Source organism: Excalfactoria chinensis, chromosome 21 (genome assembly GCF_039878825.1).
Source record: "Excalfactoria chinensis isolate bCotChi1 chromosome 21, bCotChi1.hap2, whole genome shotgun sequence".
Taxonomy (NCBI): Eukaryota; Metazoa; Chordata; class Aves; order Galliformes; family Phasianidae; genus Excalfactoria; species Excalfactoria chinensis.
The window spans coordinates 5,516,200-5,543,371 of NC_092845.1; the positions used below are offsets into that span (position 1 = coordinate 5,516,200).

General features: G+C 54.6%; 4 protein-coding genes across 11 annotated transcripts; 1 reads left to right on the plus strand and 3 right to left on the minus strand.

The window, feature by feature from the left end:
* Positions 1 to 22: 22 nt before the first annotated feature.
* On the minus strand, positions 23 to 12,658 carry DCPS (decapping enzyme, scavenger). The gene is made up of 6 exons (XM_072354936.1): positions 12,490 to 12,658; positions 12,241 to 12,409; positions 6,293 to 6,438; positions 5,317 to 5,430; positions 2,250 to 2,360; positions 23 to 496 (listed from the first exon to the last, which is right to left on the minus strand). The coding sequence occupies exons 1-6, from the start codon at positions 12,631 to 12,633 to the stop codon at positions 230 to 232; spliced, it is 951 nt and encodes a 316-aa protein (XP_072211037.1). The 5' UTR covers positions 12,634 to 12,658; the 3' UTR covers positions 23 to 229.
* Positions 12,659 to 12,783: 125 nt separating this feature from the next.
* TIRAP (TIR domain containing adaptor protein) lies at positions 12,784 to 15,665 on the minus strand. Of its 8 annotated transcripts, none has more exons than XM_072354943.1 (6): positions 15,591 to 15,630; positions 15,007 to 15,036; positions 14,839 to 14,918; positions 14,150 to 14,204; positions 13,356 to 13,964; positions 12,784 to 13,182 (listed from the first exon to the last, which is right to left on the minus strand). In XM_072354943.1, the coding sequence occupies exons 4-6, from the start codon at positions 14,154 to 14,156 to the stop codon at positions 13,139 to 13,141; spliced, it is 660 nt and encodes a 219-aa protein (XP_072211044.1). In that variant the 5' UTR covers positions 14,157 to 14,204; positions 14,839 to 14,918; positions 15,007 to 15,036; positions 15,591 to 15,630; the 3' UTR covers positions 12,784 to 13,138. The 8 variants fall into 8 exon arrangements, with proteins under 8 accessions (XP_072211044.1, XP_072211045.1, XP_072211038.1 ...); XM_072354944.1 differs by lacking the exon at positions 15,591 to 15,630 and adding an exon at positions 15,463 to 15,480; XM_072354937.1 differs by lacking the exon at positions 14,150 to 14,204 and having other exon boundaries at positions 15,591 to 15,662.
* A 146-nt stretch (positions 15,666 to 15,811) lies between these two features.
* Positions 15,812 to 21,001, plus strand: FAM118B (family with sequence similarity 118 member B). The gene is made up of 8 exons (XM_072354876.1): positions 15,812 to 15,861; positions 17,136 to 17,213; positions 17,924 to 18,176; positions 18,759 to 18,986; positions 19,255 to 19,383; positions 19,837 to 20,122; positions 20,254 to 20,313; positions 20,598 to 21,001. The coding sequence occupies exons 1-8, from the start codon at positions 15,836 to 15,838 to the stop codon at positions 20,609 to 20,611; spliced, it is 1,074 nt and encodes a 357-aa protein (XP_072210977.1). The 5' UTR covers positions 15,812 to 15,835; the 3' UTR covers positions 20,612 to 21,001.
* On the minus strand, positions 20,895 to 27,078 carry SRPRA (SRP receptor subunit alpha). The gene is made up of 14 exons (XM_072354875.1): positions 26,878 to 27,078; positions 26,522 to 26,605; positions 25,705 to 25,868; positions 25,382 to 25,542; positions 25,074 to 25,227; positions 24,782 to 24,935; positions 24,328 to 24,434; positions 24,012 to 24,130; positions 23,750 to 23,836; positions 23,394 to 23,566; positions 23,096 to 23,309; positions 22,853 to 23,016; positions 22,630 to 22,728; positions 20,895 to 22,349 (listed from the first exon to the last, which is right to left on the minus strand). Exons 1-14 carry the CDS (start codon positions 27,001 to 27,003, stop codon positions 22,221 to 22,223), a joined length of 1,935 nt encoding a protein of 644 aa, XP_072210976.1. The 5' UTR covers positions 27,004 to 27,078; the 3' UTR covers positions 20,895 to 22,220.
* Positions 27,079 to 27,172: the final 94 nt, after the last annotated feature.

Consider the following 27,172-nt stretch of genomic DNA (forward strand, 5'->3'; position numbering starts at 1 on the left):
TGCATCAAAACCAACACACCATCAGGGTTACCCAATCAAGGTTTTAATTGACTTAAGCAGAAGGAGCGGTTTCCATGGCAACGGGCCGTCAGCCCCCATTTCGTACAAAACCCGAGTATAAAAAACAACAAAAAGAGACAAAACACTAAAAAGCAAAAAACCCACCCAAACTCAGTGAGTTACCAAGATAAAAAGACACAGAACGCAGCCCCACGCTGGGATCTGCAGCTCACACCTTTCCTGCCTCCTGGAACTTCTTCAGCAGGGGCTCGTCAGCCCGCAGGGGGAAGGTCAGCGCCCGCCTCTGGTAGTGCTGAGCGTCCAGGAGCAGGTTGTCCATGACGTCCTCCAGCAGATGGGCTCTCTCAACAGAGCAGCCCGGAGCGTCGTAGCCCAGGGCAGTGAAATGCACGTGCAGGTGGTAGTAGGAGGGCTGGTAGTGCAGGTAGATGCGGAGCTGGGAGCCGGGCACACCAAAGCGTTTTGCTATGGCTTCCTATAGACACAGACGGGACAGTGAGGGTTTGGGTGGGAAGACAGAGAACAGGGGATGGAAGGAGAGACCCCAGATGTGGGGAGAAACGTGGAGCCAGCAGCCAAACCCTGCGGCCATCAGGAATGTGTCTGCAGGACTTAAAGCAGAGAACGTTCAGGCAGTGAAAACATGGAGGGGAGCTGTTAAATAAACACGGGGCAAGAGCAGAGCTCCGCTCACATTGCTGCCCGACAGCCAGCGGAGTGCTGAGCCCGTTAGGAAGGGAGAGGCAAAGAGAAATGATTGCTGCTTCCTCCCTCCTTGCTGTAAGGGCTGGGGAAACAGAGAAGGGCAGAAGCCCTTCCTGCCAGCCCCACTGCTCTGTAACAGGACGTGCTCCCTGCTCTCATTGTTTTCCATTCCTCCCTTATCTCCCCGGCTCACTCAGCAAGTTACAGGATCCCGTTACCAGCCAGTGTAATTAAAGCTATAAACAGCAACGGCGAACTCCAACACACTGGCTCGGTTTGCTGCTCAGCACACTGCAATCCCCTGACTAATCTCTTAATTAATCTCTGCTTTCCCCAGTGCAATTACTTTCCAAATTTCTAATGCAGTGCTGGGAACTATCACACGCTGATCTATACAGCCCATTACCAAGCATGGAACAGCCACCAGCCAGAGAAGATGGTCGGGAGGTTACAAAGGCAGCTGTTAGCACCAACAGGAGGATGAGCCTGACTCTGAGCTCACTGTAGACAAAGCTGTACCAGACACTTCGGAAAGGGGAGAGAGGTGAGGAGCTTGTTGGCTGCAGTAAAAAGTCCCAGTTCCAAGGCAGGCAGAGCTCAGGTTTCATTCCCAGCCTGGCTGCCAAGAGGAAGAGGGTGTTTTCTTCTTCAAGAAGAGCAACGTTTTGCTCCAGAGGGATGGGCGGACTCCAGACACATCCACACCTCTCCAACCCCTAACAAAAAGATGCTTCCTTCTCCTAGAACGCAATGCAGTGACACGAGATGGAACAGCACGAGGCCAAAGACAGCAGCAGAAATATACTTCTGTCCTCAAACCATGGAGGAGAGATTCACTGGGAGGGGTTTCCCAGCAGACAGACCCTTGTAAGGCAAGCACAGAACGCATCGCCCACTGGGCAGGATCTGCTGCAGTCTATGGAAGGGAAACGGGCAGGGGAGGCATTCACACCTCCCCCCACCATCTCCCATGAGAGGGTCTAAACTGAGGAGGAGAGGAAACCAGAAAATGCTTCCCATGGCCCTAAGGAGACTGGATGCTTTGCTAGGCACCGAGCCCTGATCAGCGCCTGGAGCAGTTCAGGACACTTGTAACGTATCTGGACTCAAGACATACAAGTAGGAGCACAAAGAGGATTTAAAGTGCCCTCTTTTCATTACCCTGCTCCATTTCCCCCTTTCAGGGCCTGGTGCTGCAGTGTGATGCATCCCCACATCACACGGTCATGCAACACAGCAGAGCAGCACTGCAAAAACGAGGCAGCATCCTCCCCAGGCAGCTCATATCATAGGGTGCAATGCAAGGAGGAAAGTCACTTCCACCTATTAAGCAATGCCCCTGGTTGAAATAGGGTTTGTATTGCAGGGGAGCAATGGGGAGGAGCTCGAGAGGGAAATATGGCCATTGCTCAGCTGTTGGTGTCCGCACAGTGAGCAGCTCGTTGCCAAAGCCGGCAGCCACTGCAGGTGCCAGCAGCCAAGGCAGGGAGTTGCAGCAGCTCCCTGTGCCCTCCTGCACTCACCTTGCCCTCCTGCAGGACGTTCCTCAGCAAAGGGAGGTGCTCAGCTGTGAGGTCCCGGAGAGACTTCACGTCACGGCGGTGAACGAGGGCGATCAGGTAGAGATCTTCGAGCTGTGGAGAGGCAGAAACAGGGGAGGAGGAGGACAGTGCTTACAGCAGAAAGCAGGCGGAGGCTCAAGCACTGTCCAGAGCTTCCTGGGCCGTGTTGCAGTGTGTGCACACACACTTCTCTGCTGACTTCTTTCACCAGCCTCCAGGTGAGGTGGAATCCTAGTTCCAAACCCCAGCAACGTCTCCTCAAACACTTCAGAAGCACTTGTCCAAGTGCAGAGCAAACTAAACCTTCCTCATAGGGCAGCAGAGACGCAGCACTTGCCTCGGCAGCAGGGAATTGAACTGCAGCGCTGAGCTCAGACGTTCTGCAGAGCAAGAGGTTGGCTTATCTCCACGCTCAGGACAGGATTTGCAGTGAATTCCAGCAGCCAAAGATGTGACGGTAGATTTTTCTGAATGAAAAGCTTCCCCTATTGCCCCTGTACAAACAGCGTCCGCTTTCCAGGCGCTCCAGTTCTATAAATAACTATTTTCAAGTGCTCATCTGTCACCTGACAGCCCCACGGTGACACACGGCCGCCCCGCAGCGCTCAGACCGACCTCTGCCATCTCCGGAAGCACTTCACTGGATGAAACGTTTAGTGAAACAGAAGGTCGCGGATCATCATATGTTTTAAAACATCAAACAGCTTTTGCTGCCCAGGAGATAATAAACACAGAGATGAAGTCCCCTGAATGGGGATCGGACTGCACAGAGGCAGCCAGGACAAGACAGGCTCCCACCGTGATGCTCTCCAGCAATCTCTGCAGCTGAGTCACTCGCACCCAAACCTACCTGTGCTCTCTGCGCTGTGTGCTGGCAAGCAGCTGCTCCAGGCTATTTCTTCAACTGCGTTTCCAAAACTAAACTTCCTGCAAACACCAGCCCCTTTCTGCAGCACTTAATCCCTGCCTCCTTCAGTTTAGTTAGCGGCTTTCTAACAATATAAACACTGTGTACAAAGGGATTGGGTATCTATAGCCCAGCAGATCTTTTCAGAGCTATAAGCAATCCATCTGGCTATTTGAAAACAGATGTTTGTGCCAAAAGATGCTTGAAGAGCTCCGCCTTGGGACTCTCGGAATACAAAGCCTTTATTTGCATCCAGCCAACAAAGCCATTCTCGTGGTGTGACCCGGCTCTCACAGCAGCACAGCTCCAGGAGATGGCCTCTCCGTTTGTCCTCTTCAAACCAGAGCTGGCTCACAGGGGAAAAGCAAACATCCCCTCTCCTCGGAACATCTGTATGTTGCTGTTTGAAACAAATAAGCCTGTTGCTAAAAAGGCCCCGAATGATGTCATGTGCTGCACCATTTCAGGCAACGCCTCGGGGCTCCTGCGGGTTTGAGAAAAGCTGGAGGGATCTAAAAGGGGCTGCCCAGCACCACGTCTAACCAGGACCTGCTTGTTCTGCACAGCCGAGCTGCCACGTTGCTGCTGCAGCATCTTCAGGTACCCACCTCCCAGCACAAAGCACGGCTGCTCGTGGCCGGCCTTACAGCAGCAGGCAGAGGCGCTGAGCAGCAGCACACGGGCAGGGAATCCTCCTCCATCCATCAGCCCGAAGCAACAACAGGTGAATCCACATTTAGCAGAGTGCTAAGCTAGCACAGCACAATGCTGTTGGACAGGACTCCAAACCCGTTGGCAGAGCGCTGCTGGGCGCCCTATCTCACCACCCTAACTTAATTTAGCATCCTATGGCTGCTTGGATGAGTCGAAATGTGAACGGCTGATGGCTCTGAAGTGCAGCTGCAGGGATGAGATCTGATCTGACAGTTCTCGTGTTTCATCTAATACATTAGGCCTTGAGACACAATGGATTCAAACCTGTTCGGTTTCTCTCTGAATACCATTCATTTATGGCAACGTCTCACCTAAAAGAAACTACTGAGCACAAACCCAGCTGCCTGTGAGGCAGGAAAACCAGCTCTAACCTTTTACTGATGGCCTCAGCAAGGAGCCGTGCACATATCCTGCTCAACACAACAGCAGTCAACACCCCTTGCTGGAAAGAGACAGGCAGCACAAGGGGGTATGGATCCTGGCAGCCAGAGGTGCAGGAAATCTGGCTTCAACACTGCAGTGAGTTGCACGGTTTGGTTCTGGAGAGAAAGAACTTACACTCAGACTTTGCTCAGTGTGAGGAGAGGGATGGATGGCACGTTGCTGAGAATCAACATGCTAGGATCACCGGGTATTGATGCCACCGTCTTGCAGAGCTCACCAGCACCATTATTTTTAGTTCTGATTTCTACGTTTCCATCCAACTTTCCCTCGGTGCCACCCACAGTGAGGTTCTGAGGATCAGAAACACCAAGGGCACTTTTTGACTTGGAGCCTTGTTTCTTTGAGCTTGGGCTATTTCATCTCTGCAGGCACACCGCGGGCCTTGATGTCTCCAGGCCATAGAAGTGCCACATGAATCAAGCCGGAGTCAAAGGAAATAATGAGGCACTCAATTTAGGATTACAGCCCGGGCTAAAACCTCTGAATCTCAACAAGTGGCCACTCCAGCGAGGGGTTAAGCAGCTGCTCATAAGCTAACAACCATCTGTTTAATATCGTGTGAGGAGAGTTAATTGGGAGGACGACACATCTGCGTGATTTATGCCTAATATTTAGGCTGACAAAAACCCACACAAAGGAATTTGTCAGGAACAAACAGGAGGCTGGATTTCAGTTCCAACACATCATGGCAGCACTCGGGCTGGGAAAGAGAAAGTGAAGCTAATAAATAAATCACCAGCGGCAGTGAGGACAGCCTTGCTTTTGCAGTGCCCACAATTAGCACATCCTAAAAGGCCCTGAATCACTGGGAACATCATTGCTTAATTACAGCGTGAACAGGAAGGACGCATTCCCCCACTGAAAGTTCCATTACCGTGCTATTAGTGATACAGAAGTGGACATTTCCTCTGTATTGACTCTCAACAAGCGACATCCCTTCAAAAACAAGAGCAGCAAACAAACCTGGTTTTGATTCCACTTCAAATCTGGAACCAGAACAAAGCCATTGCAAGGGTCTGGGTTTTCATGGATGATTCGATCAGCCTCAGCTTTCTTCTCCAGGATATTATACACCCACTGAAAGAGAAACATGTGATTTAGAAACCAGCAGAGCAAAAAGCTCAGGCACGTTTAGCCCAGGCTCGGGGATTAGTCTGTATTCACTGCAAGCAGAACGTGGGGGGGGGGGAAATAAAGGACCAAATAATTTCATGGCCAACAACATTTGTAGTTAATTATCCATAAAACACTCCAACCAACTCCAGGCTATTACAGGCACTTCAGTTAGCAGATACCCTCTGACCCCGCTGCACGGCACCTCGCTCAGTTATTCAGGGATTTTTGTTTTCCTCTCGAGCATTAAGGATCGGCCACAGCTGGAGATGAGGCATCGCAGAGAGATGGTTCAGAAATGGTTGTATTTGCTTGTAAGAGGATTTGGAGATAATTCTGCCCAACAGGGTCTCGCAGTTCTCCATCATGCCCGCAGAGCTCACGCACGCTCCCAGCCTGCAGCCTGTGACCCCATGAGAAAAGCAGGGCAGGAAGCTCAGCAGGAAGTGAAAGTTTGCCACTCACTTTTTCACACCGCCTCTTTTGAGTAGTGCCAACGAACGGGCACCATGACAAGCTCACATATCAGATAAGCAGAGCCATAAACCATCGCTCCCTCGTATGATCAGCAGTCATCAGCTCGTTCCAGCACAAGCCTGGGGAATACAGCATGTCTGCAAGCTGGCACTACAATAAAACTATTATGCTGGAAGTAGCCACACATGCATCCTCCGGGCAGAACACAGAACCTCCTCTGTTGTCCTCCAGGACTTGTGCTACCCTTCACATTTCCACTTCCTTCTGATAATACCAAGACAAGAAACTGCATTATCAGATCTCAGAAGGATGATGGTCAGACCAAGACTGTCCAGCACAGATGCCCTACCTGGATGCTGAAGCTCTGGGACTGGATGAAGGGCAGTGTGATGTCCTTGTAGTCCTCCCATGTTTCGCGGATGAGGTGCACTTCCTGACGAAGATACTTCTGAAGGTGTTTCTCTGTGGCAGGGTGCACCACCGTCACTTTGATCTCTAGGAGGAAAAAAAAAGCAAAACAAACATATTTACTGAATTCTGAGCACAGATGAAACCCAAGTTACTTCCTTTAGTTCCTCAGAAACCTGTTTTTGCCCTCTGATAAATGCCACGCTAACACAACTCAAAAATATACCATTAGAATTGCAGGGGGGAGCTGACACCGATGGCAAACAGGCACTTGAACCGGCAGGGCTCCTTCTGGAAAGGAGCTCAGTGCATCTGAACCGAGGAACACGACGAGCTGACAGCACAGCCAGTATTTCCAGTCCAGGTGGAAGGGAAAGCCGCATTCAACTTTTCCCACACTCACTTTTCAGATGTATCAGCAACATCAGGACACATCTGGGGCTCCCAGGGAAGAGTTTATGTGCAGTCAAGTGGGACGGAAGCAGCGCCTGGCAGCGCTACCCAGGGCAGCAGCACGTTCCTCATTCTTCCACCTGAGGCTGATTAGATGTTATCAGGAAACGTTCTCCACCCACTACAGCACATCCCATGAGCTGCACACAGGGCTGCCACAAGGAGACAGAAAGTCACCAGCGGGGCTGGCAGGCAAGGACAGGGGACGTGGAGCTGCAGGGGGATGGAGCTGAACCTGCTTACGCTCAGAGCACTGCCCGAGCTGCATCGCTTCAGTGACAGCCGGAGGGATCTGCCCTCACCCCACGCTCCCAGAAGTTCTGTTGCTCCATTTGCATGTAGCTTCAGTGCAGCTGCCCGAACTCCAGCAAGGAAGGCAGCTACAGCCACTCCCTGCCTGCAAACAGCCCGTTTGAAGCAGCTCAGCTCCCCATCCAGCTCCAAGATGATGCAGCCTGATTTTGAAGCAGTTGAGGAGCCAACACCCCATTCGACACAGCTTGGAGAGTCCTTCTGAACACAGCTATGCTGTGTTTGAAGGCACGCCACAGCTATCTACTCCTGGAGAACAGGATTAGGACAACATCTTCCATTCGGGTAACAGGAGTAGAACAAACAGCTTTTAAAATGAGGACAGGCACCTCACCAACCTCTCATGAGCTCAAGCAGCTGAGCTCTGCCATGGCTTCGGGATGGCTGGTGGCCACAAAAGAGGCAGTAGGTGGGACACAGGAAGAAAAGCAGAAGAAATGGACAGTCCTGCTGTGATAAGCAACTCCAATCTGACCCCATCCACCAGCCCCACGCACCCTGTCCTGCTCCACCATGCTCCATTCAGGCTGTAAGCCCAAAAGCTCCCTGCATTCACAACGCAGCAACTCTGAAAGCCTCTTTCAGCACAGAGCCTGAGGCAGCGCTGTGCAGCCCCATGATATCCAGGCCATCCTCCTGCCTCACGGGCAAGGCTCTCTGCTGGCTCATGCCCTGCACTGGGCACAGCACACAGGAACAAAACCTCCTTGTGCACATGGCCTTTAACTCACAGAGCCTCTTCCCAAAAGAGGAGACACGGGTCACGTGGGTGAGCTCCCAAAGCTCACATCCATAAGGATGCTCAGCCCTGAGACCAAGGACAGACGGACACATCTGGAAGGCACCGCGTGTGCTGGGGATGAGCGCAGGGCTGGTTCAGTGCTCCCCTGCACCAGCTGGCAACCAGGGAGCGTTCAGCCGGTTACTTTCACTAAAAGAAAACAACTCCTGTTTACTTTGAGATTAAAACTTGGAGGTGTATTTTCCAGGACATTAAACAGGATTCCAGCGCGCGCCTCGCTGACCTGGCAGCTCCGGCCTTGGCAGCAGTAAATCTCACTCACAGCACTTAAGCACTTGGGAAATATCCCTCCTTGCCCGAGGGTGGATGTGCAACGACTCCCCACCTGCCCTACGGATGGAACACGGAACCCAACTGCAGGCGGAAGGGGAACACCACGTCCCGGCCCCAAGTGAAGCCATCAGACCCAAGTCCTGCAGCTTGCCCAGCTCGTGCCTAAGCTCTGCGATGGCTTTTGCTGCTGCCACAAAGAGCAGCACTGAGCAGCAGTGCCTCACCCTCCATAGATGAATACACGCTAGCCAGACGTGGAATATAAATATCTATTTGTTCTTAAAGCCAGGACTTAGGGTGGGTGTCTCTTTTTGTTTTTTTGGACTCTGTTTTTTTAAGGTCAGCACCGCACAAGCTGGGAGATTCTGCCTTTTCATTCCATGCCAAACCCAGCTTAATGAAATCCACAGGAAAATGCTGGTAACATGAAATATGAAAATGCAAACCACAAGGGCAGTCTGGTCCGATTCCCGCTGTACACATGTTCAAACAAGGTTGTTTTCCAGGGCTCGATTAGCACTTGGAGCAGGGTGATGTAATACCCAAAGACGAGGCTGCAGCTCCTCCACTCCCTGCTTAAAAAAGACCAAAAAAAAGCAACGGGGAAAAGCAAGAGATAAGAGCCCGAGCCCACACATTCAGGATGCAGCGGTGAGCAGCCCCGCTGCAGGTACCAGCACAACTGCACACGCTCACTGCTCAACCTTTCCATTTGCTGGAGTCCAACCACACTCCTGCTCCATTCTGAAAGCTGCCCTGCTCCCAGCAGGCTCCATATGTGCTAAAAGACCACGTCTGTTGCACGACGGGTGCAATCCGTGCTGCCCTGGAAGTGGGGCAAAGCATCACTGTGCACTTCGGGTGTTTTTCAGCTTGGAAACTGGCTGGGCCCCAGGCGATCTCCCCATGTAACCAACCCAAGGGTGCTGCCGTGCCCCATCACAGACCTGTGGGGCTTTCAGTACGGAACCAGACAAAAGCACACAAAGAGGAGAAAGCTTTCAAGAGCTCTCACTCTCTCCAAGGCCAGCGCATGCCAGGGCAAGCCAAGTGTGCTGCTGGGGACTCTGCCAAGCCGTCTGGCCGCTGCTTCTCATCCAGGGATGGAGAGGACGTGGTGGGCGCTGGCTGCAGCAGGCAGTGTGGGAAAGAGGATCTCTGAGTCACCACCTCCTGAGAGCTGGAGCACAGCACAGCACAGCACAGCACTGCACAGCACACAACACTGCACAGCACTGCACAGCACACAGCACACTGCACAGCACTGCACAGCACGGGCTCCCGCCGCCCCTCAGAGCAGCCCTCCCCTCTCAGCTGGCTCTCCTGCACCTATCCCCCACCTGGCTCCTGCCCAATTGCTCCCACTGCTCAGGCTCCAGCCTTCTGTTTAATCAGAGTCTCATTATGATACTTAAGCAGCCAGCTCGCTGTGCTAGGCGGGCCCTGCAGACAGGCGGAGCGTGGCAGCACAACCATGGGAAGAGCTGCAGACTCCGGTGCAGCTCATGCAAGTCCCTCCAGCTCCTGCTGCCTGAAACCAGATCCTTGCTGGGCTCGGGAATGCAGGAACATGTATCACTTCCTGCATGACTGAATAGTTTCCCCGCTGCCTTCCACACTCTTCCATTTCTCCCACAGTTTCTCCACCCTGCGTCAGAGTGTCTGTCAGCAATGCTCATTTTTAGACTCCGAGCTGCTGAGCTTCAGGCTGCAGCATGAGGACGTGCCTGCAAATGGAGCTGTGACATGTAGCTGCCAATCATGCACGGCAGACAAAGCTTCCTTCCAGTGCAGACTGATGAGAGCTCTTGAATGATGCGAGCACGGCTTAGGTGCCATGAAACACAACATCTCTCAGCAGCCAGGCTGCGTTGTGCTGGAAAACACAAGCTGCCTGCTGAACAGATGTCAGCTGAGCAAATGCATCACCGGGAACTGGATGCTACGAGGGAACGCATTGCTTAAACCATCAAGCTTTTGCAATCAATCCTTTGGCACCAGGAAAATCTCTCCCCTGCTATTGAAAGCAGCTCCTGCTGCCTGGGCTGGTGGCAGGGCTGTGATTTCCTCTGCTATCACACCTTCAGAACTAAGCTGCCATTTAAACCCAGGTAGCAGCAAGGGGCAGGGAAGGCAGTGCCAGGGTGCAGGGATGTCCTGCTGCAGGTACCTGCACCTCTCAGCCTGCATCTTCTGTGCCCTGCAAAACAAAGCGGCTTGCCCAGCCCTGCAGGCTCTTTTAGCACCAGGACAAAACAAGCTTTCATTGCACGGAGTTTGCCTTAGCTTTACTCCCTGGATGAAACAGCATCCGAGTTGCTTAAACGAGGAGGTGGGAAAAGAGGAAAGAAAATATCCGCTTTCAGCTCTCACGAAAGCCCAGCTGTCTGCAGGGCCTCCCAGGGCCACGGAGCACAAAGAGGACGTTGAGAAACGCGCTTGCACAAAGCACAGCCCTGAAGGCTGCTAATGAGAGACACAGCCAGCTCCTCCCAGAGCTGCTCCGTGCCATTAGCAGACCCAGCTGCAGATGTTTGCAGGTCACCTGCAGCTGTGAGCACCTCGCTGCAGGCAGATGGCTGGCAGGGGGTTTAGCTTCACCCTTGGAAGGGAAGGAACTGAGCATGGGGGGGCTTGGCTGCTGCAAAATCCCTGCAGTGAATTCCTGTTCTGTACGACACGGTGACCAGGGGATCAGCTTAATGCCAAAGGTAGGCCGTATCTGCAATGTACTCTCTCTGCACCACATTAACCAGGCTGGGAGTAAGTGCCAAGACAGACAGCCTCGACACCACAACCCAAGAGACCAAACTGGACCCCATGCCAGGTCTTGCTGCATCTCCACATGCTCACTTGACGTCCAGGCTTTTCCCAATGGACACAGCCCCAGAGGGAACTTCTCATCCATCATTCTAACGTTTATTAGCCTCATTCCTTGCATCAACTCCCTTCTTGGGCCATGACTCAGCTCAAAAGGGCAACTTCCTTCCCCTCCCAAACGTGCTTCATCTGATGCTAAATGCTGCGATGGGGAGCATCTCAAGCAAGATATCCACAAATCCAGCTCTTCATAGGCAGAAATACGACATTTTTAATAGCAGCAGACAGCCCTCAAGCTGCCAGGAGGGACCAGATGTGTCCCATTCACACTCAGCATTCACCCTGCCTGCACTTTCTCTCGTTAAATGATAACAGTGTGCTGGCATCAGAGGGATCAACTGCCCCCAGTTCAACCTGTTCTGTATGGAGTGGCATGGGAACACAGCTTTGCAAGACAGCAGAGCGGGAGGCAAAGATGCCCCCGCTGTCTCTGTGCTGGAGACAGGCTGCTTACAAACCACTGCACCCCTGGAGGCCTCTGACCAGCAATTTCAAAGGTAATTCGATAAACAAACTTCCACCGAAGGAAGCCAGCAGAACTACGGTAAGAGTTCACAGCCTTTATGCCAAGACAGCAGGCAGCAGCCACGAGCCAGCTCCAGGGCTCAGCTCCCAGCCCTGCAATGCCACCTCGTGGGAGCCACTGCAACTCACTGCCAGCCCTCCAGCAGCAGGAACAGCTGAAATCCTAAGGCTGAAACTCCTCGTTTCAAGCCTGCTGCAGAAGGAACACACTTTGCAGAAGCTTCTACAGCCGCCCGGTGCAACCTGCTGTGCAATGGAAGCAGAAGACAGATGTGCTGTCCTGAAAACTCCATTTGGGGCCACAACAACGTCTTCCTTCAGGCTATCACTGTGATTGATTCTGACCACGTTAAACCTGTCTGGTTATCATCACGGTTATGGAAGTGTGCCGGAGCCAAGGAAAGCGACCCGATAGCAACGCCAATACGATTCATAGGGCAGCATCACTCCGTGACACCTTCATCCTGCTGACCTGGAGCCCCCAGCACAGGAAGGATACGGAGCTGCTGGAGCACACCCAGGAGGCCACAAACACGGCCAAAGGGCCGGAGCAGCTGATGAAGGGTTGAACTGCGCGTATTGAGCGTGGATTAGAGGAGGCGGTGAGGACCCGCAGCGCTGCCCTGCACGCAGCCCGCACTCACCGCTCAGCTCGGGGGGCGGCTGCAGGCGGTACGTGCTGTAGATGTCGTTGCGCATCTGCAGCTCCAGCTTGGCGTGTCTCCGCAGCAGCTCCTCGATCTTCTCCTCCTGGAACGGGGTTTTCTCCAGGATCAGCACCGCGTCCGTCTCCTCCCCCGCCGCTCCGGACACCTGCAGCAGCGCAGCCGTCAGCGCGGCCGGGACCCCGCGGCCCCCGCCATCCCGGCCCCGCTGCAGGCGCTCCGCGGTACCTGGCCGTGCACGAAGGCCGCCTTCTCACGCGCCGAGTCCCGCAGCAGCCGCCGCAGCCGCACGGAGCCCAACGGGAACGGGGAGCCGCCCGGGGCCGCCTCGGCCTCCTCCCGCCGCCGCTTCGGGGCCGGCCCGTCCGCCATGGCCGCTCGGGGACAGCGTGGAGACGGCGCGGCCACAGCGCCCCCTCGCGGCCGGAGGACGCCGCTCCCGCAGCATCGCGGAGAGCCGCAGCCCTGCTCTTTATTGGGACCCTCCCCATGACCCCAGAAAAACACCAGGCAGCCAGGAGCTCAAAAATAAGACTTGTGCATTTCTGTTCGTTCAATGTGCAACACGACGTCCCCACACAGCAAACAGTCCAGCCACAGGCTCCTCGTGGTGTCAGCTTGCTCAGGAGGCACCCTGTGTCTCCTCACCCTCCCTGTGCTTTCCCCCAGTGGCAACTTAGTGTTGGCATGACGTGCGCCGTCCCCAGCCTTGTCCCCATAGAGCCCTAACCCTCAGGACAGCAGAGCTGAGGGCAGCCCAGCACAGATGTGAGCGGTCTTCGGGTCTGGCCCCAGTGGCACCACTTGGTCCCATTGCTCTGAAATGCCCGAGGAAATGCCTCTAGTTTTGCTCAGGCACAACCACTCTCAGTGGGCACTACTCCATTCCACTCGTGGAGCTCCGGCACAGCTCTTCCAGGTCTGTGGAGGCAGCAGACAGGCCCCATTAGCAGGCTGATTGATCCCCCATTAACCTCTTAAACTAATAACACAAGCAGAGCGCAGGGATCCAACCCCTTCCCACAGCCCAACCGAGGGATGTCTGGGCACAGGGGTAACGTCCCACCCCCATGGCACAGACTGTAGGTACTCACAGCGCAGCACAGTGTCCCTGACCCTCCTGAAGCAGTTCTCCTTGAGAGCCGTGTAGATGTAGTAGAGGTTCCGCAGCTCCTTGGGGTAATCTTTCCTGTCAATGTCCTTCAGCACAGGGATGGTCCGCCCGCCGGCCATCGGGGCCTCTGCTAACGCCTGGTGCATCTGGTACCTGCACCAGGGGTCCTGCAGGAAGCTGGGGGTGATGAGCATCACCCAGCAGTGGCTGTTCTGCACAGCCTCACACAGCTCTGTCACGACAGCACCACCTGCCACGCTGTCCCGCAGCTGCAGGAAGCAGCGCAGACTCTCTGGCTGGCTCTCCAGGTAGGACACCAGCTCCTCCACAAACTCCAGGTCCACCTCGCTGTGGCAGATGCACACATCGTATCTCTTCACCCAGCGCGCGTTACTTGAGCTGACAATGTCCGCTGGGGCTGGGCAGTCAGGCTGAGCTGAGCTGCTGGTGCTGCTGGAGGAGTTGGAGTTCCAAGCAGAGGAGGAGGAGGAGGGTGAGGATGAAAGCGAGTGGCTGTCAGTGCTATGAGAGCTGCTCGATGTGTGGATGGAGCTCTGCCTGGGCTTCTGCAGGAGCCGCCTAAACCATCCTGAGGTGAGGGGACAGAAGGGAGGCTCAGCACTAAGGCCCCAGAAGCCACATCCTCTTGAGCAGCCCCTGACCCACATCCCTTAAAGTCTCTCGACTGCCCAACCACCTGCCTCTGAGAGTCCCCACAGTGCACAGCAAACCTTGGGGTTCTTCCCCACTTCCCTCTCCCAGCAAATAGCTCACCGGCCATAACAGGCAGCGCACTGCTCAGCCTCCAGGCTCCTGCATGAAACCTCTCCTGCAAGGAGAAATGCAGAGGGGAGAGAAAGAGCAATGCATCCAAGGATGGTCAGTGCAGCTGCACCCCATAGGCATGCAGCTACAGGGGTCTCAGCCCCAGAAGCACCTCCACTCGGGTTGTCCTGTGGCCACAATGTTCACTCCATAGCAACATTCCTGTAAACCCACACAAGCAAAGGGGATGGGCAGACAGATTCACTGCCCCTTGCACTCGGTGCAGGCTGCACATGGGATTTCACCATGACCTGAGGGGACTGCATGGGAAAGGGGACATTGAGGGGCATGCAGTAGGGGCAGCCCCTGTGCTGTGGGGCAGCCCCAGCTTTTTCCTCCTCACCTGCAACAGGCATGTCTGGTAGCAACGTGTTGGCAATGCCCAGTGCTGCTATGCTGCGTAACTTGCCTGGGCTTCAGCACTTACAGCAAGTCTTCCTCAAGAACACCAGCTCCCCACCGCCACCCTTCTGGGGGAACACCCTCAGATGTCCCCCCAGAGCAGTGTTGCAGATCCAGCTCCAAGCACACTGTCCAGTTTTATCCCCCTGAGCCCTTGGGATTGCTGAGGTTGTGCATGTCCAAACCCCTTTGCTCCCTCGGTTCGTGAACTGGGACCCCTCTGGCAACATACTCACCTGCAGTACGTGATGTCAGAGCAGAAAAGCCCCTCATACCCAGAGCAGAGCTAGCCAGAGCGCAGGGCAGGGAACGGATCCTGTGAGGATGGGAGGAGAGGGAATCAGAGTGTGCTCTTGCTTGTTTCAAAGCCCACCTTTGCCCATGCTTTTCCACATTTGCATCACCTCATTCAGAACAAACACTGCAGCCTTTCCCTACAAAAGGAGCGGGACGTGAAGTGAGCAACAACACAACCTCCAGACCAGCAGCACCCAGCAGCACCGTAACCGCACTGCCCAGGAGAGCTCCTGCTTCATAACAGCAGAAAAGCTGAGGGCAGCGAACAAGATGCTTCCCCTCAGCAGAGCCAGGCCCAGAGCCAGGCCCAGAGCCAGGCCCAGAGCCAGGCCCAGAGCCAGGCCCAGAGCCAGGCCCAGAGCCGGGCCCAGAGCCAGGCCCACAGCCAGGCCCACAGCCAGGCCCACAGCCAGGCCCACAGCCAGGCCCACAGCCAGGCCCACAGCCAGGCCCACAGCCAGGCCCACAGCCAGGCCCACAGCCAGGCCCACAGCCAGGCCCACAGCCGGGCCCAGAGGCACCGAGCCCCAGCCAGCACCCATCCCAGCCCCAGCAGCACCCACCGGGTGTCACCCCGCTCCGTGCCTTACACCGCCCAGCACAGCGGCTCCACAGCCGGCAATTCACCCCTTACCGACCCGCCCTCGCCCCGCTCCCAGCCGAGCCCCCGCCGCTCTATTCCTTTATTTACCTGTCCCGAACAGCTCCGCGCTGGAAGCATCGCGAGAACTGCGCTAATTCTCGCACATGCGCTTTCTTCTTCTTCCCTCCCACCCCTTCCAACCCCGGTGGAAATTCCCGCCCCTTCCATGACGCAGCCAATGGAAGGGCGGCAGGGAAGGGGGCGGGCCAATCGCATGCCGTTCTCCCACCCACAACTTCCCTCAGGGGGCGGGGCGGCGCCTGCGCAGAGCGCCACAAGGAGGGCGTCTCCACATGGGGCCGGGCGCGCGGCGCCAGGTGTGAGTGGGGAGGGGGGAGGCGTTGCCATGGCGACGGCGGGTGGGATGGGACGGGACGGGATGGGATGGGATATTATGGGATGGGATATTATGGGATATTATGGGATGGGATGGGATGGGATGGGATATTATGGGATGGGATATTATGGGATGGGATATTATGGGATGGGATATTATGGGATGGCGGCTGCAGGCCGGGGTCGTGCGGGGGGACCTGAGGAAGAGGAGGGCAGGGAGGCTGATGGGGCCGGGAGAGGCCCGAGCTGGGCCGAGGCCGCGGCCCTGTCCGCCCCGCTGTGTCTGTGCGGGCCGCCCCCAGCCGCAGCGCTGCGACTTGTTTTCTTGCCTCCTGCTCCTCTGTTCCTCTTTTAGCAACAAACGAATCCGCAGAGTCACCGTGTCCTGTTTCCATTATCCAGCATGGAAACGTTATCTAGGTTATTGGGACAACCTCTTCAGCTATTCCTGCTGATAGCCCAGCACAGCCGGGCTTCCCTTCCAGTACAGCTTTCACATGCATTACACTACAGAGCTGTAATCTCACAGTGAAGGTTACAGTACCTATAAGAGGCTCTGATTTCAGGCCAGCTGCTCTCGTACAACGTTTCTGTTTGGCAGAATCCTGCTGCTGCATAAAACCAAACCCAGTTTTTTGTTGGACTCTTCATTACAACTCAGATAATGTTGCATAGATCTTTGTTTTCTTTCCCTTCTAATGGTCTTATTTTGGAGAAAACACGTGGGAGAGGAGCATTTCCTGGCAGGCTTTCTGTACTTACGTAATTTGCTATTCACAGTTCTCAGCTCTGTGGCTTCCCCTCTGTCAGCTTGGCGGTCACATCCCACCGATGCGTGGTGGGTTTGGATAATCCCTCCCTTGGCACCATGGGGTGGGATGCTCTCAGCAGCCTTTTGTAGCCAACAGAAATCTGTTTGTGCTCTTCCCTCCTGCTGTTTCTGAAGCAGCCAGAGCGATGCTGCTCTGAAGGTGCCTCATCCTCAGGCTCCCCAGAGAGCCGCAGCCGTACAAAGCAGCCAGTCTTATCACGCTTTGTTGTTAGAAGAGGTTAAGGAGGTGGATGGGAGCCAAGGTACAAGGTGCAGAAACGAGGAAGCGTTTTTCTTGGCTCAAAGGTGATGTTTTCTTGGCTCAAAGATAATGAAACTGAGCATTATCTGCCCGTGAAAAGCTGGCGGCATGAGAACCTGTGGTCTGTCCCACACTGCGTTGAATACATGTGTTGTCTTTGCTTGTGGTGATTTGTCTGCTGTAGAAACTGGATGGCTTCTACGGTGAGCCTGGGTGAAGAAACGGTACTGGAAGATGGAATGCCACCTGCAAAAAAGCCCAGGTAACCTTAATTACACTCCAGTGCATTTCTTCTATTAAGAGCTTTTCCTGTAACCTTGCATCGTCCTCTGATCAGATTGATGCTTGGCACAAAGCCTGGGCAGCCCTTTCTGTTGCTGATCCAGGAAAGGCGTTCTGTCTCGAGCTGTGCTCTCTAAGCACTGTTTTCCTGTGGTGCATGAAACAAAGGCCTTAACGCTGAGCATGTGCCAAAGAATTCTTTGCTGCTGGTTTCCTTAACCCCAAGGCCAGGATGCATCTTGCACAGAAAGCTTCGTTTTGCTGCTGTCTCCCTGGTTTGCTGTTAACCCTTGCTCAGGTGCTGCCCTGCTGTGCTCCTGCACCCAGTGGGATGGCACGTCCCGGTAGGACGGGCAGTTCCTCAAATTAGCTTGACTTTGCTGCATGGAAGGCAAACTGATTGCACTCAGGAGGCTCCCTGTACTAACGAGTAGGTTACCTGGCAGTTCTCTGAGTTGCAGTCGCATATGCTGAAATTGTGAGCCCTTGTGATGCCAGTCTTTGGGCTGTGCCTGTTTCTGAGGGATACTGAGTTGTGCCTCTCTTCAGCTCACCGAAGAGCCCTACTGGACATTGTGATGCAAAGCTTAGGCAGAGAGCGCCTCAGTTGTCCTTGATTTGCAGGTGCCATGACTCAGGACATCCTTCTGTGTGTGATGGTGCCAGCTGTGCTGCTTTCTCCTCTTGCAGGAAGCTGTTGCCAAGCCTAAAAACCAAGAAGCCTCGGGAACTTGTTCTGGTGATCGGAACAGGAATCAGTGCCGCAGTTGCTCCCCAGGTCCCAGCTCTGAAGTCCTGGAAGGGTTTGATCCAGGCGCTCCTGGATGCTGCTATTGACTTTGATCTTCTGGAAGATGAAGAAAGCAAAAGGTTTCAGAAGTGTCTCCACGAGTACAAGAACTTGGTTCACGTTGCCCACGACCTTATCCAGAAGCTCTCTCCGGTGAGTGCCCACAGCAGCGTGTCAGTGTCCTGATACGCTGCCTCAATGGTTTTGTAGGCACAGCAGGTCCCGCATTTACAGGGAATAGAGCACATGCAGTTACTGGGCTGGGTTCCTGAGGTGCTGTTTGGGGCCAGGAGCTCACAGAGCTGTCTGTGTCCCTGGGTCAGCCGTGTGCCCCCCAGTGGCAGCGGTGTGATTCAGGGTCTGAATACAAACTGCTGGCATTTCGTGTTGAGCTTTCCAGGGAGCATTCCCACCTCAGTGGAGCACATGAGGGGCAAGAGGAAACCCCGCTGTCCAGCTGTGGAGAGCGACACTCCTTTATCTCTGAGCTCCAGAGCTGAGCTGAGTCAATAAGTCCGGATGGAGCAATGCCTGATGAATGTCTCTTCTCAGATATTCTCTTGTTCTTGCTCTTCGACCTGAAAATTAATCTGATAAAAGCTCAGTGTTTGCCTTGCAGGGACCTACAGCTTTGCAGAGCTCTTCAAGAAGCATGTGGGTAGTTCTAGTGTATTCATTTGGCATGAAGTATGAAAAGAAACCAGGCTCTGATCTTAATCTCTCTCTGCTTCCCAGCGCACAAGCAATGTCCGCTCAACGTTCTTCAAAGACTGTTTATATGAGGTGTTTGATGACTTGGAATCTAAAATGGAAGATTCTGGGAAACAGCTGCTTCAGTCAGTGCTTCACCTGATGGAAAACGGGGCACTCGTGTTAACCACAAACTTTGATAACCTGCTGGAACTGTATGCGGCACATCAGGGGAAGCACCTGGAGTCTCTTGACCTGACGGATGAGAAGAAGGTAAAGGCTGTTGATTCCAACAGCAGGGCCAAGCTGGGACAACACGGCACAGTGGCAGCTGCAGGATGTGCTGCTCTGCCCATGTCAGGGGGTTGTGCTGCTAACAGCAATATTTCATTGCCAGCTTCAATGAGCTGCTGAGCAATGCTTGAAGAGGTGGGAGGGAAGGAGCTGCAGAAGGCCTTAGTGAGGACTGTCCCCATAGCAGCTCGCTGGGAGCTCGGCTGGAAGCACTCATTAACGCTCCCGGCACCATTTGTTCTGGCAGGTGCTGGAATGGGCACAGGAGAAGAGGAAGCTCAGCGTCCTGCACATCCACGGCGTGTACACCAACCCCAGCGGCATCGTGCTGCACCCGGCTGGCTACCAGAACGTGCTGCGCAACACCGAGGTCATGGTGAGGCTGTGCTGCAGGGCTGAGCTCTGCGGAGCTCCCGCTCCAACACCAAGAGCTATTTGCAGCCTGCCCTGGCCTGGGTGTGCCTGAGCCACCCGCTGCCCTCACCTGCCTGCTGCTTGGTCCTCAAAGCATTCACTGACCTGAGGCTGAATATCTTGAAAGCTCTCTGTATGTAGATAGCCCATTTCTGGTAGGCCTGTGTATAAACTGGGTGTAGGCTCAGCTGAGCTTAAAACGTGAATTTAGATTCTATGCAGGCTGTCAGTCCTGAATGTCGCTGAAGAGAACAAAGGGGATCAGTTCCTGAGCAGCCCGTCTCTGGCCATGCAGCCTGCAAAAACACCTCGCCTCGTTTGTGCTGGGGCTGAATGAATGATGATGATTCTGAAGGGTCCTTCTGGAAATACACTTTGCTCCCACTGACAGCATCTTCCCTTTTCTCTCTTAAAGCGAGAGATCCAGAAGCTGTATGAAAACAAGTCGTTCCTGTTCCTGGGCTGTGGTTGGACTGTTGACGACACCACGTTTCAGGCCCTGTTTCTAGAAGCTGAGAAGCACAAGTCAGACCTGGAGCACTTCATGCTCGTGCGGAGGGGAGACGTGGACGAGTTTAAGAAGCTCCGTGAGAACATGCTGGACAAGGGGATTAAAGTGATTTCCTATGGAGATGAATACACAGACCTGCCCGAGTACTTCGGGAGGCTGGCGAGTGAGATTGCCACGCGGGGCCGAGCAGGTATGGGCTGTGTGCGCCCTTATAGGGGATCTTTGGAGTGCAAGACAGCATCACTCCTGGGGGAGTGCAGGCTGAATGCTGCGGGTGCCTCCTGCCTTCCCTGCCTGAAGTTATGCTCTGTTCTGTTCTAGGTCTGCCTAAGGAGGGACAGCAGCTGAACGGCTCCGCTGGGGCCCACGCTGAGATAACAGGTAAGGTTCCCCCAAGTGCACTGAGAGCTTCCACGTGCAGCAGGGTGAACTGCTGGGGTGCAGAGCTGGGGCAGCAGCACCCACCATTGCAGTGCTGAGGCCACCGCTAACTTGTCCTGCACAGCGTCACCCCACAGCCAGTCCCAGCTCAGAGCTGTCAGAGCGGAGGCCCCACCTGCCCTGTGGCACCCAGCACCTCTTTCCAACCACCTCACCGTGCTGGAGGTGCCGCAGGAGCAGCATGAGGCCCAGGCAGGTTTTTACAGAGCCTTTCCTTCCTGCAGGATGCAGCACGTGAGCCTGAGCCCAGCAGTGGTGCCGTGGGTGCTCCCCACACCACAAGCAGCCTCCAGCACCATGCGAAGGGAGGAGCAGCGCCCTGCTCAGAGCTGCTGCCTGCCCACCGTGCTGAGCCAGGCAGGTGCAAGGCAGAGGGCTGGGCCCATCCAAACAGATGCCTGACAACGTAGTCTGCCTTTTTTACATGGCTGTGTTTGCTGGGGACGGTGGTCTCCCCCCCTCAGCTGTAATTTCGTACTTCATGCTTTTTTATTCTGTACTTTCACTTCAGAATGAAACTTGAGCAGTTTTGTTTTTTACTTGAAGCTCTAGTTTTATAGCCCTTCCTTTATACTGTACAGTATTTTGTATGTTGAAGCTCCTATTAAAGCTCTGTTCAGTTCCTGCTGGCTGCTGTTTGGTTTGCATGCACCCATCCCAGGCAGAGGCAGCAACATCTGCCCTGTGAGGAGGAAAGGGGTCCTGGCTGAAGGCAAGCTCGTTGTACACAGAGAACAAATTATGAAGTTTATTTATATAAATTATGTCTCTTAGCAGACAGCATTCAATTTATTGCACTAGAGCACATCTGCAGTACGGAGCTACAAGACATCATAAGAGAGTTTTGTATTATCCAATGTAGCACTTTAGACCGGGATCAAGAGGCACTCTAAAGGGGGGGAGGAAGGGCGCAGGGAAGCAGCAAGCAGCCACCACTATCTTCCAGTATTTCCTTTTCCTTTTGTTACTTATTTGAGGCAGCAAACAACGCTGAGGCCAGCAGGCAGAAGAGACCCGGGGGCGCACTGCCCTCCACCGGCCGATGGAACAACCAGCGTTACCAGACCGCACTGCTGCAGCTCTCAGGTTCCCTGCAGCAAGAACCCCAGTGACAAGAGATGGGGGCCATAAGGCAGTTCAGCATCTCCCCAGGAGCCCCTGCTTGCCCAGGACAGGGGCAGGCTGTTGCAATTTTTGGTTTATCAACTTTGGTGAGCTGCTACAGCCAAAGTCAGCAGCACTGTGAACGGTCAGACGGGCTAACGCTGTCACTACGCAGCAGCTGCCCCTGTTGTACGGTCTGCAAGAGCACAGAGCTGCTCGGGGCTCAGTACCCACCTGCAGCACGGCCCAACAGCTGCTGCTAGTGACAGCACAGCCCAGCACACAGCAGGTCCTTGCGCTGCCACTCGGATAACATGAACAATACAAAGCTCTGGGTTCAGCCTTCATGTGAGGGAGGCCGAGTTGTTGGAACAGAATGAAGGAACCCAGGGGCAGGGCTGCACTGAGTGAAGCCCCACAACTGATGAGGGAGGAATGCTCCACGTCGAAAAGAGAGCTTTAATCTACAAATACACTGTAGTCAATAAATATGGCAGGAGAGCACGGACCTAACTGGAATAAGCACAAGGTGATCAGGTAACACCTTCCTTCCTACTTTATACTCATGCAGTGCTGGAAGAGCACACCAGCGAGCAGTCAGATCACATGGGCAGGGGAAGCACAGCCCTCGCACCCGCATCCCTTCATTCTGTTTTGCACTACACTGGAAAGACTATCGGTCACAGGGGGAAGCATGTTCGTCTGAGACATCTGCAAACAGCAATTTGGTGCAATACTTGATTTTAGGCCTTCATGAGCGCTGCGACCACAGCCTTGGCGTTAAGGCTACGCAGATCACAGTAGGTTTGTCCAGTACCAACAAAAACGATGGGCTTGCTTGTGATGTAGGTCATGGAGATGGCAGCGCCAACCTGCCGAGGGGACGAGCACCATTAGCGGGGCCAGCTGGGGCCGTCCTCCCCAACACCTCCCATTGTGCAGCCTGTTGCTCCACAAAAACACTCCCAGTTCACTGCGAACTTCACAGAACACAAAGAAACACGAAGAACAGCCTCTAGGAGGAGTCATAAGCGGCCCACTGAAAACAGCCCCTGTTTGTTGACTGCTCCTCTTCCCTCCTGTCACCAACAGGAAGCTCTCTGCAAGGCTAAGGTTGGTGATAACCCCCAGAGCACGAAACGCTCCCCTTACCTTGTCATCGATGGTATCAAACTTGGTGAGCACAATGCCATCAATGAGCCGGGGGGTCTGAGCCATGGAGTGGTCAGCCAGGGCCTTGTTGAACTTGACCTGAGGAAGAGAACATCCTCAAGAACTGAAGTTGTGATGCTGACCCTGCCTGAAACACCTCCCATAAAACCTGCACAGATCTGCTCTTACCTCCCCTTCCCAGAAAGCAACTCCGAACACTCACCAGCTGATCCACGGCCTCATTTCCCACCAGAGCTTCTCCAACGAAAAGGACCAAGTCAGGAGCATTGACGGCAATGAGTTTTGCCAGAGCTGTCATCAAGGGGGCATTGTCCTGCATGCGGCCCGCCGTGTCCACCAGCACCACGTCGAAGCCCTGGTTACGAGCTGGGGAGAAGGGGAGAAAGCATAAAAGTAGGAGGAAGCCCGGGGGTCCCAGGACAGCCCCCTCCTGGCTCCTTCCTACCATAGGAGATGGCCTCCATGGCGATCCCCGCAGCGTCCTTCCCGTAGCCCTTCTCATAGAGCTGCACCATGGTCCGCCCACCGTGGCTCTCCGGGGGATGCAGCGCGTTGAGGCGGCGGGTGTGTGTGCGGAGCTGCTCCACCGCCCCGGCACGGAACGTGTCACAGGCAGCAATGAGGACGCTGAAACCATTCTCGATGAGCCAGAACGAGATCTGCGGCCGGCAATGGAAAAGCCCTGTTAGTGGCCACAGCCTGAACTCAGCCCTGGCCCAGGAGCCGCCAGCACCGTGCCCTACCTTGGCCAGGTTGGTGGACTTCCCAACGCCGTTGACGCCGCAGAAAGTGACCACGTATGGCCGGCGGTGACGCTGCGCATCCATGACGTCCCGCAGGACGTCCACGCGGCGCTGGGGCTGCAGGATCTGCACTAAAGCCTCCTGCAGGGCCTGCTTCACTGTGGAGGTCACAGCTGGGAAAGAGGAGATAAAAGGAGAACTTGTCACTCCTGGAAAGCCCGGAGCCCCAAATCACCAACACCAGGAGGCCAGGAAGGCATCTGGGTATCACAGCTTCACCAGGTCAGAGAAGCAGGGGACTCAGGCCAGCAAGCTGCACACACCAATAAGAACACAAGCGGGGCACAACCACTTACTGGTGAACGTTCCCATCACTTTCCCTTCCAGTTTCTTTGCCACTGATTCACAGAGCTGGACTGCAATTTCAGCTGCCACATTTTTTGCTTTGGGAGAGAGAAAGAGAGAGAAGAGAGCAGGGTCATCAAGGCAGAACGGGTGGCACATGCTGGACACCAGTGTCACACCAGGAGTTTGGTGCACTGGGGGGAAAATGGAGCTGAAGGAGCCCCTCTAAATTACACCAGACAAAGCCACAAAGCACAGCAGACCCACACGTACCAATCAAATGATCTTTCATCTTCTCCAGGACTGGGTCCATGTCCTGTCTTGTCAAGCTCTTGGAGCCCACCAGGCCTTTCAGCATGCCAAACATACCTCCGAGGCCACCTTTCTTTGTGCTGCACAGAAGCACAACAGTTATCTTAGGTGTGAGCTGCATAATGCAAGCAACAGCAAGCAGCAGGGAGACACAGGAGCCTGTCACAGCTGACAAACAGACCTGTTTGTATCTGCAGCGTCACTGATTAGTCTGGGAAATGAATTATGGGAGGGAAATCATGAAGCATGTAGCAATCGGGGCCTCAGGAGCCTCTACCTGGGTTTTGAAGTGTTCTGAATAATCTTCTCCTCCTCAACTTCTTCATCACTCTCATATTCAAGGTCATAGAGGCGGCCAGGCTCACGGTTCCGATCCCTAAGGGCCTACAAGATGAATGCAACACTGAGAAATGGCAACTGCTTAATTTCATTTTCCTGGCTTGCTTTCGCTGCCACCAGGAGCAGCATCAGTTACAGTCAGCAGAGGCGGCTCTACAGATCTTTGCCAAAAGGGCTCAGTTATTCGATCCAGTGAGCACACAAATCTGGTGCTGTTTGCAGCTGTCACAGCAGGAGGAAACATTCTCAGCAGTAACTTCACAGGCTGGGCACCCTGACGCCCTTTTCCAGCACTTTCTCAGCCAGCCTTGGTGACCTGGCTCTGTTTGTGATGCCCAGCTAGCTCCAGAACAATGCACCACAGCAGACACCATGACCCGACTTCTCCTTACCATATCAGGGTCAAATTCTTCCATGGGAGAGGCCTCTGAGTTCCCATTGGTAGTGGAGTTACTGTAATCGAGTACTTTGGCGTTAGAGTTCCCCAGATCCCACACTCGGGGTTTCTTTCCCTTCTCCTTCTGAGCATCAGGCTTTGGAGACTTGCTGAAATAAAGACCACAAACATTTTGCTCAGTTGAGTGAAGTACGAGCAAACTCCTCCTTCGAGGCTTCGAAAACAACAAGAGCTGGGCTGCAGCACATGAGGACTCAGCACAGCCTGGCCGTGCCCTTATAACCCACCTGGACTTCTCCCCTGCTTTCATGTGTCTCTTGAAGAACTCTTCCCGGTTCTTCTGCAGTATTTCATCCTTGGTCAGTTCCTCCCTGTCCCCAGCTGCCGAGGACTGCTTCTCACCTGGGGCTGCTTTAGTGGAGGCTGTAACAGCTTCATTCCCTAAAGAAAGAGCCCCAGCACAAGCTCAGCCTTACAGAACCAGCAGAAAGAGCCAGCACCGCACTGACCAGACACGTGAAATCCCACATTTCACAACTCTGGAACATTTACACCCCTCCCACACACACACGCAGCACATTCCCCTACAACTCACCTTCCTTTTTGGAACCTTTGTTCTTCTTGTTCTTGACTTTCTCCTTTGGTTTCTCCCCTCTGGTCTCTATCATACACTTGACAGTCTTCTGAGACTTCACAGACTGCTCAAATGTCTTCATCACGGTGGGAGCTCGGACCTTACTGCTCTCCTCTGCTTCCCTGTGGGACGGTGCCCATCAGCCCACATTTTTAGCAGGTTTTTGGCTACAATGGCCTCATCTGCTATCAAACAGCACGCAGCACAACTAAAGGGCAGAGCCACCCACCCTGAGACGCAGAGCTGAGCTCTGGGCAGCTCTGCAGGGTAGGAAAGCTCCTTACCGGAGGAGGCGCAGGAAGTCATCTTTAAAATCAAAGGTGCCATTTAGGATGCCCAGAGCGCCCTTCTGCTGGAACTCATTGCGGTATTTGTCCCTGAACTCCTTGTGAACGTCGTCTATCAACTTGTCGACGTAGGTTAGAGTCAGGATCTTCTGAAACCCCACCTGCAACAAAGCAGAGCGGAGAGACGTCGCCTTCAGCAAACGGCACTTAAATAATTAGCAACACCAAAAGCATTAATTGCCAAAAGCATTAATTGCCAGCTCAGCCAGCATTGACATCGCTGGATTTCAGACACTTGGAACAAAGCTCTTTACCGTCAGGCACCACACAATGCAGACTTCAGGCTGTTTTTCCTAACCTGACCCCCCAAGCTCTCTCTCTCAAATAAAACAACAACAAAGAAGCCCACGGAGAACACAACAGACAGGCAAAGCTCCACAGGTGACTGCAGGGAACAGCCTTCCTCACCCCCAAAGGAATCCCAGAGCAAGGAGCCAGGCAGAGCAACAAAGCACAGCAGCATCTGGAGCACCAGTTTGCTCAGGATGCACCGAGGCGATCAGTCCCCAGCACCGTGTGCAGGAACACCCCTGTCCATACAGGACGGCTTTGGGCTGCTCCCCAAGTGCTGCTCTTCCCAGGCCGTCCCTATGGCAGCTCTGCACACCCAGCACCAGCTGTTCCGCTCCCAGCTGAGTGGCAACTCGTGGCTGTTTCCTTTGCCACGTAGCCCAGCTGCGTTTCCCAATGGGCACCAAACCGGCGCAGGGGGAGCAACGAGGACGTTGTGTGTATAGACGGGGCAGCGACTTACCACAAACACCAGCTCAAACTGGTTGTCCAGCTTGTACTTGAGCGTGAGGGCCTCATGGGTGAAGGAATTGCTGCCGCCTCGCTCCTATGGAAGGAACCCATCAATTCCGGGTGGGGGAATCGGGCGATAACAACCCTTTGCTGTGCCAACAACCCTTTGCTGTGCCAACAACCCTTTGCTGTGCCAACAACCCTTTGCTGCGCCAACAACCCTTTGCTGTGCCGCCCCCCCCCCCCTTTGCTTCTCCCGCTTCCCCCCATCCACAACAACCCCCACACGCGGCCTCCTCACGCAGCTCCCACTCCCACAGGCCTCTCCCCCCCCATAGAGCCCTACTCTGCCGCTCCCCGGCGGACCTGCAGCAGCACGGAGCGGATGAGGGCGTTGACCGGGGCGGTGGCGGCGGAGGCGGGTCCGCGGACGCCCTGGAAGCACCAGAGGACGAGCCCGCCCTTGCTGAAGATGGTGAAGAAGTCCAGCATGGCGGCGCCGGGCCGGGCTGCGCGCACACGTCGCACTACTGCGCGCACTTCCGCCGGAAGTCACGATGCAGCTAGGAGGCTTCCCATTGGCCGCTAGACCAAAAGAGGATGTGGGGGCGGACAGCCAATGGCGAGGCGAGGCGGGGAGGGGGCGGGGCCAAAAAGGCAA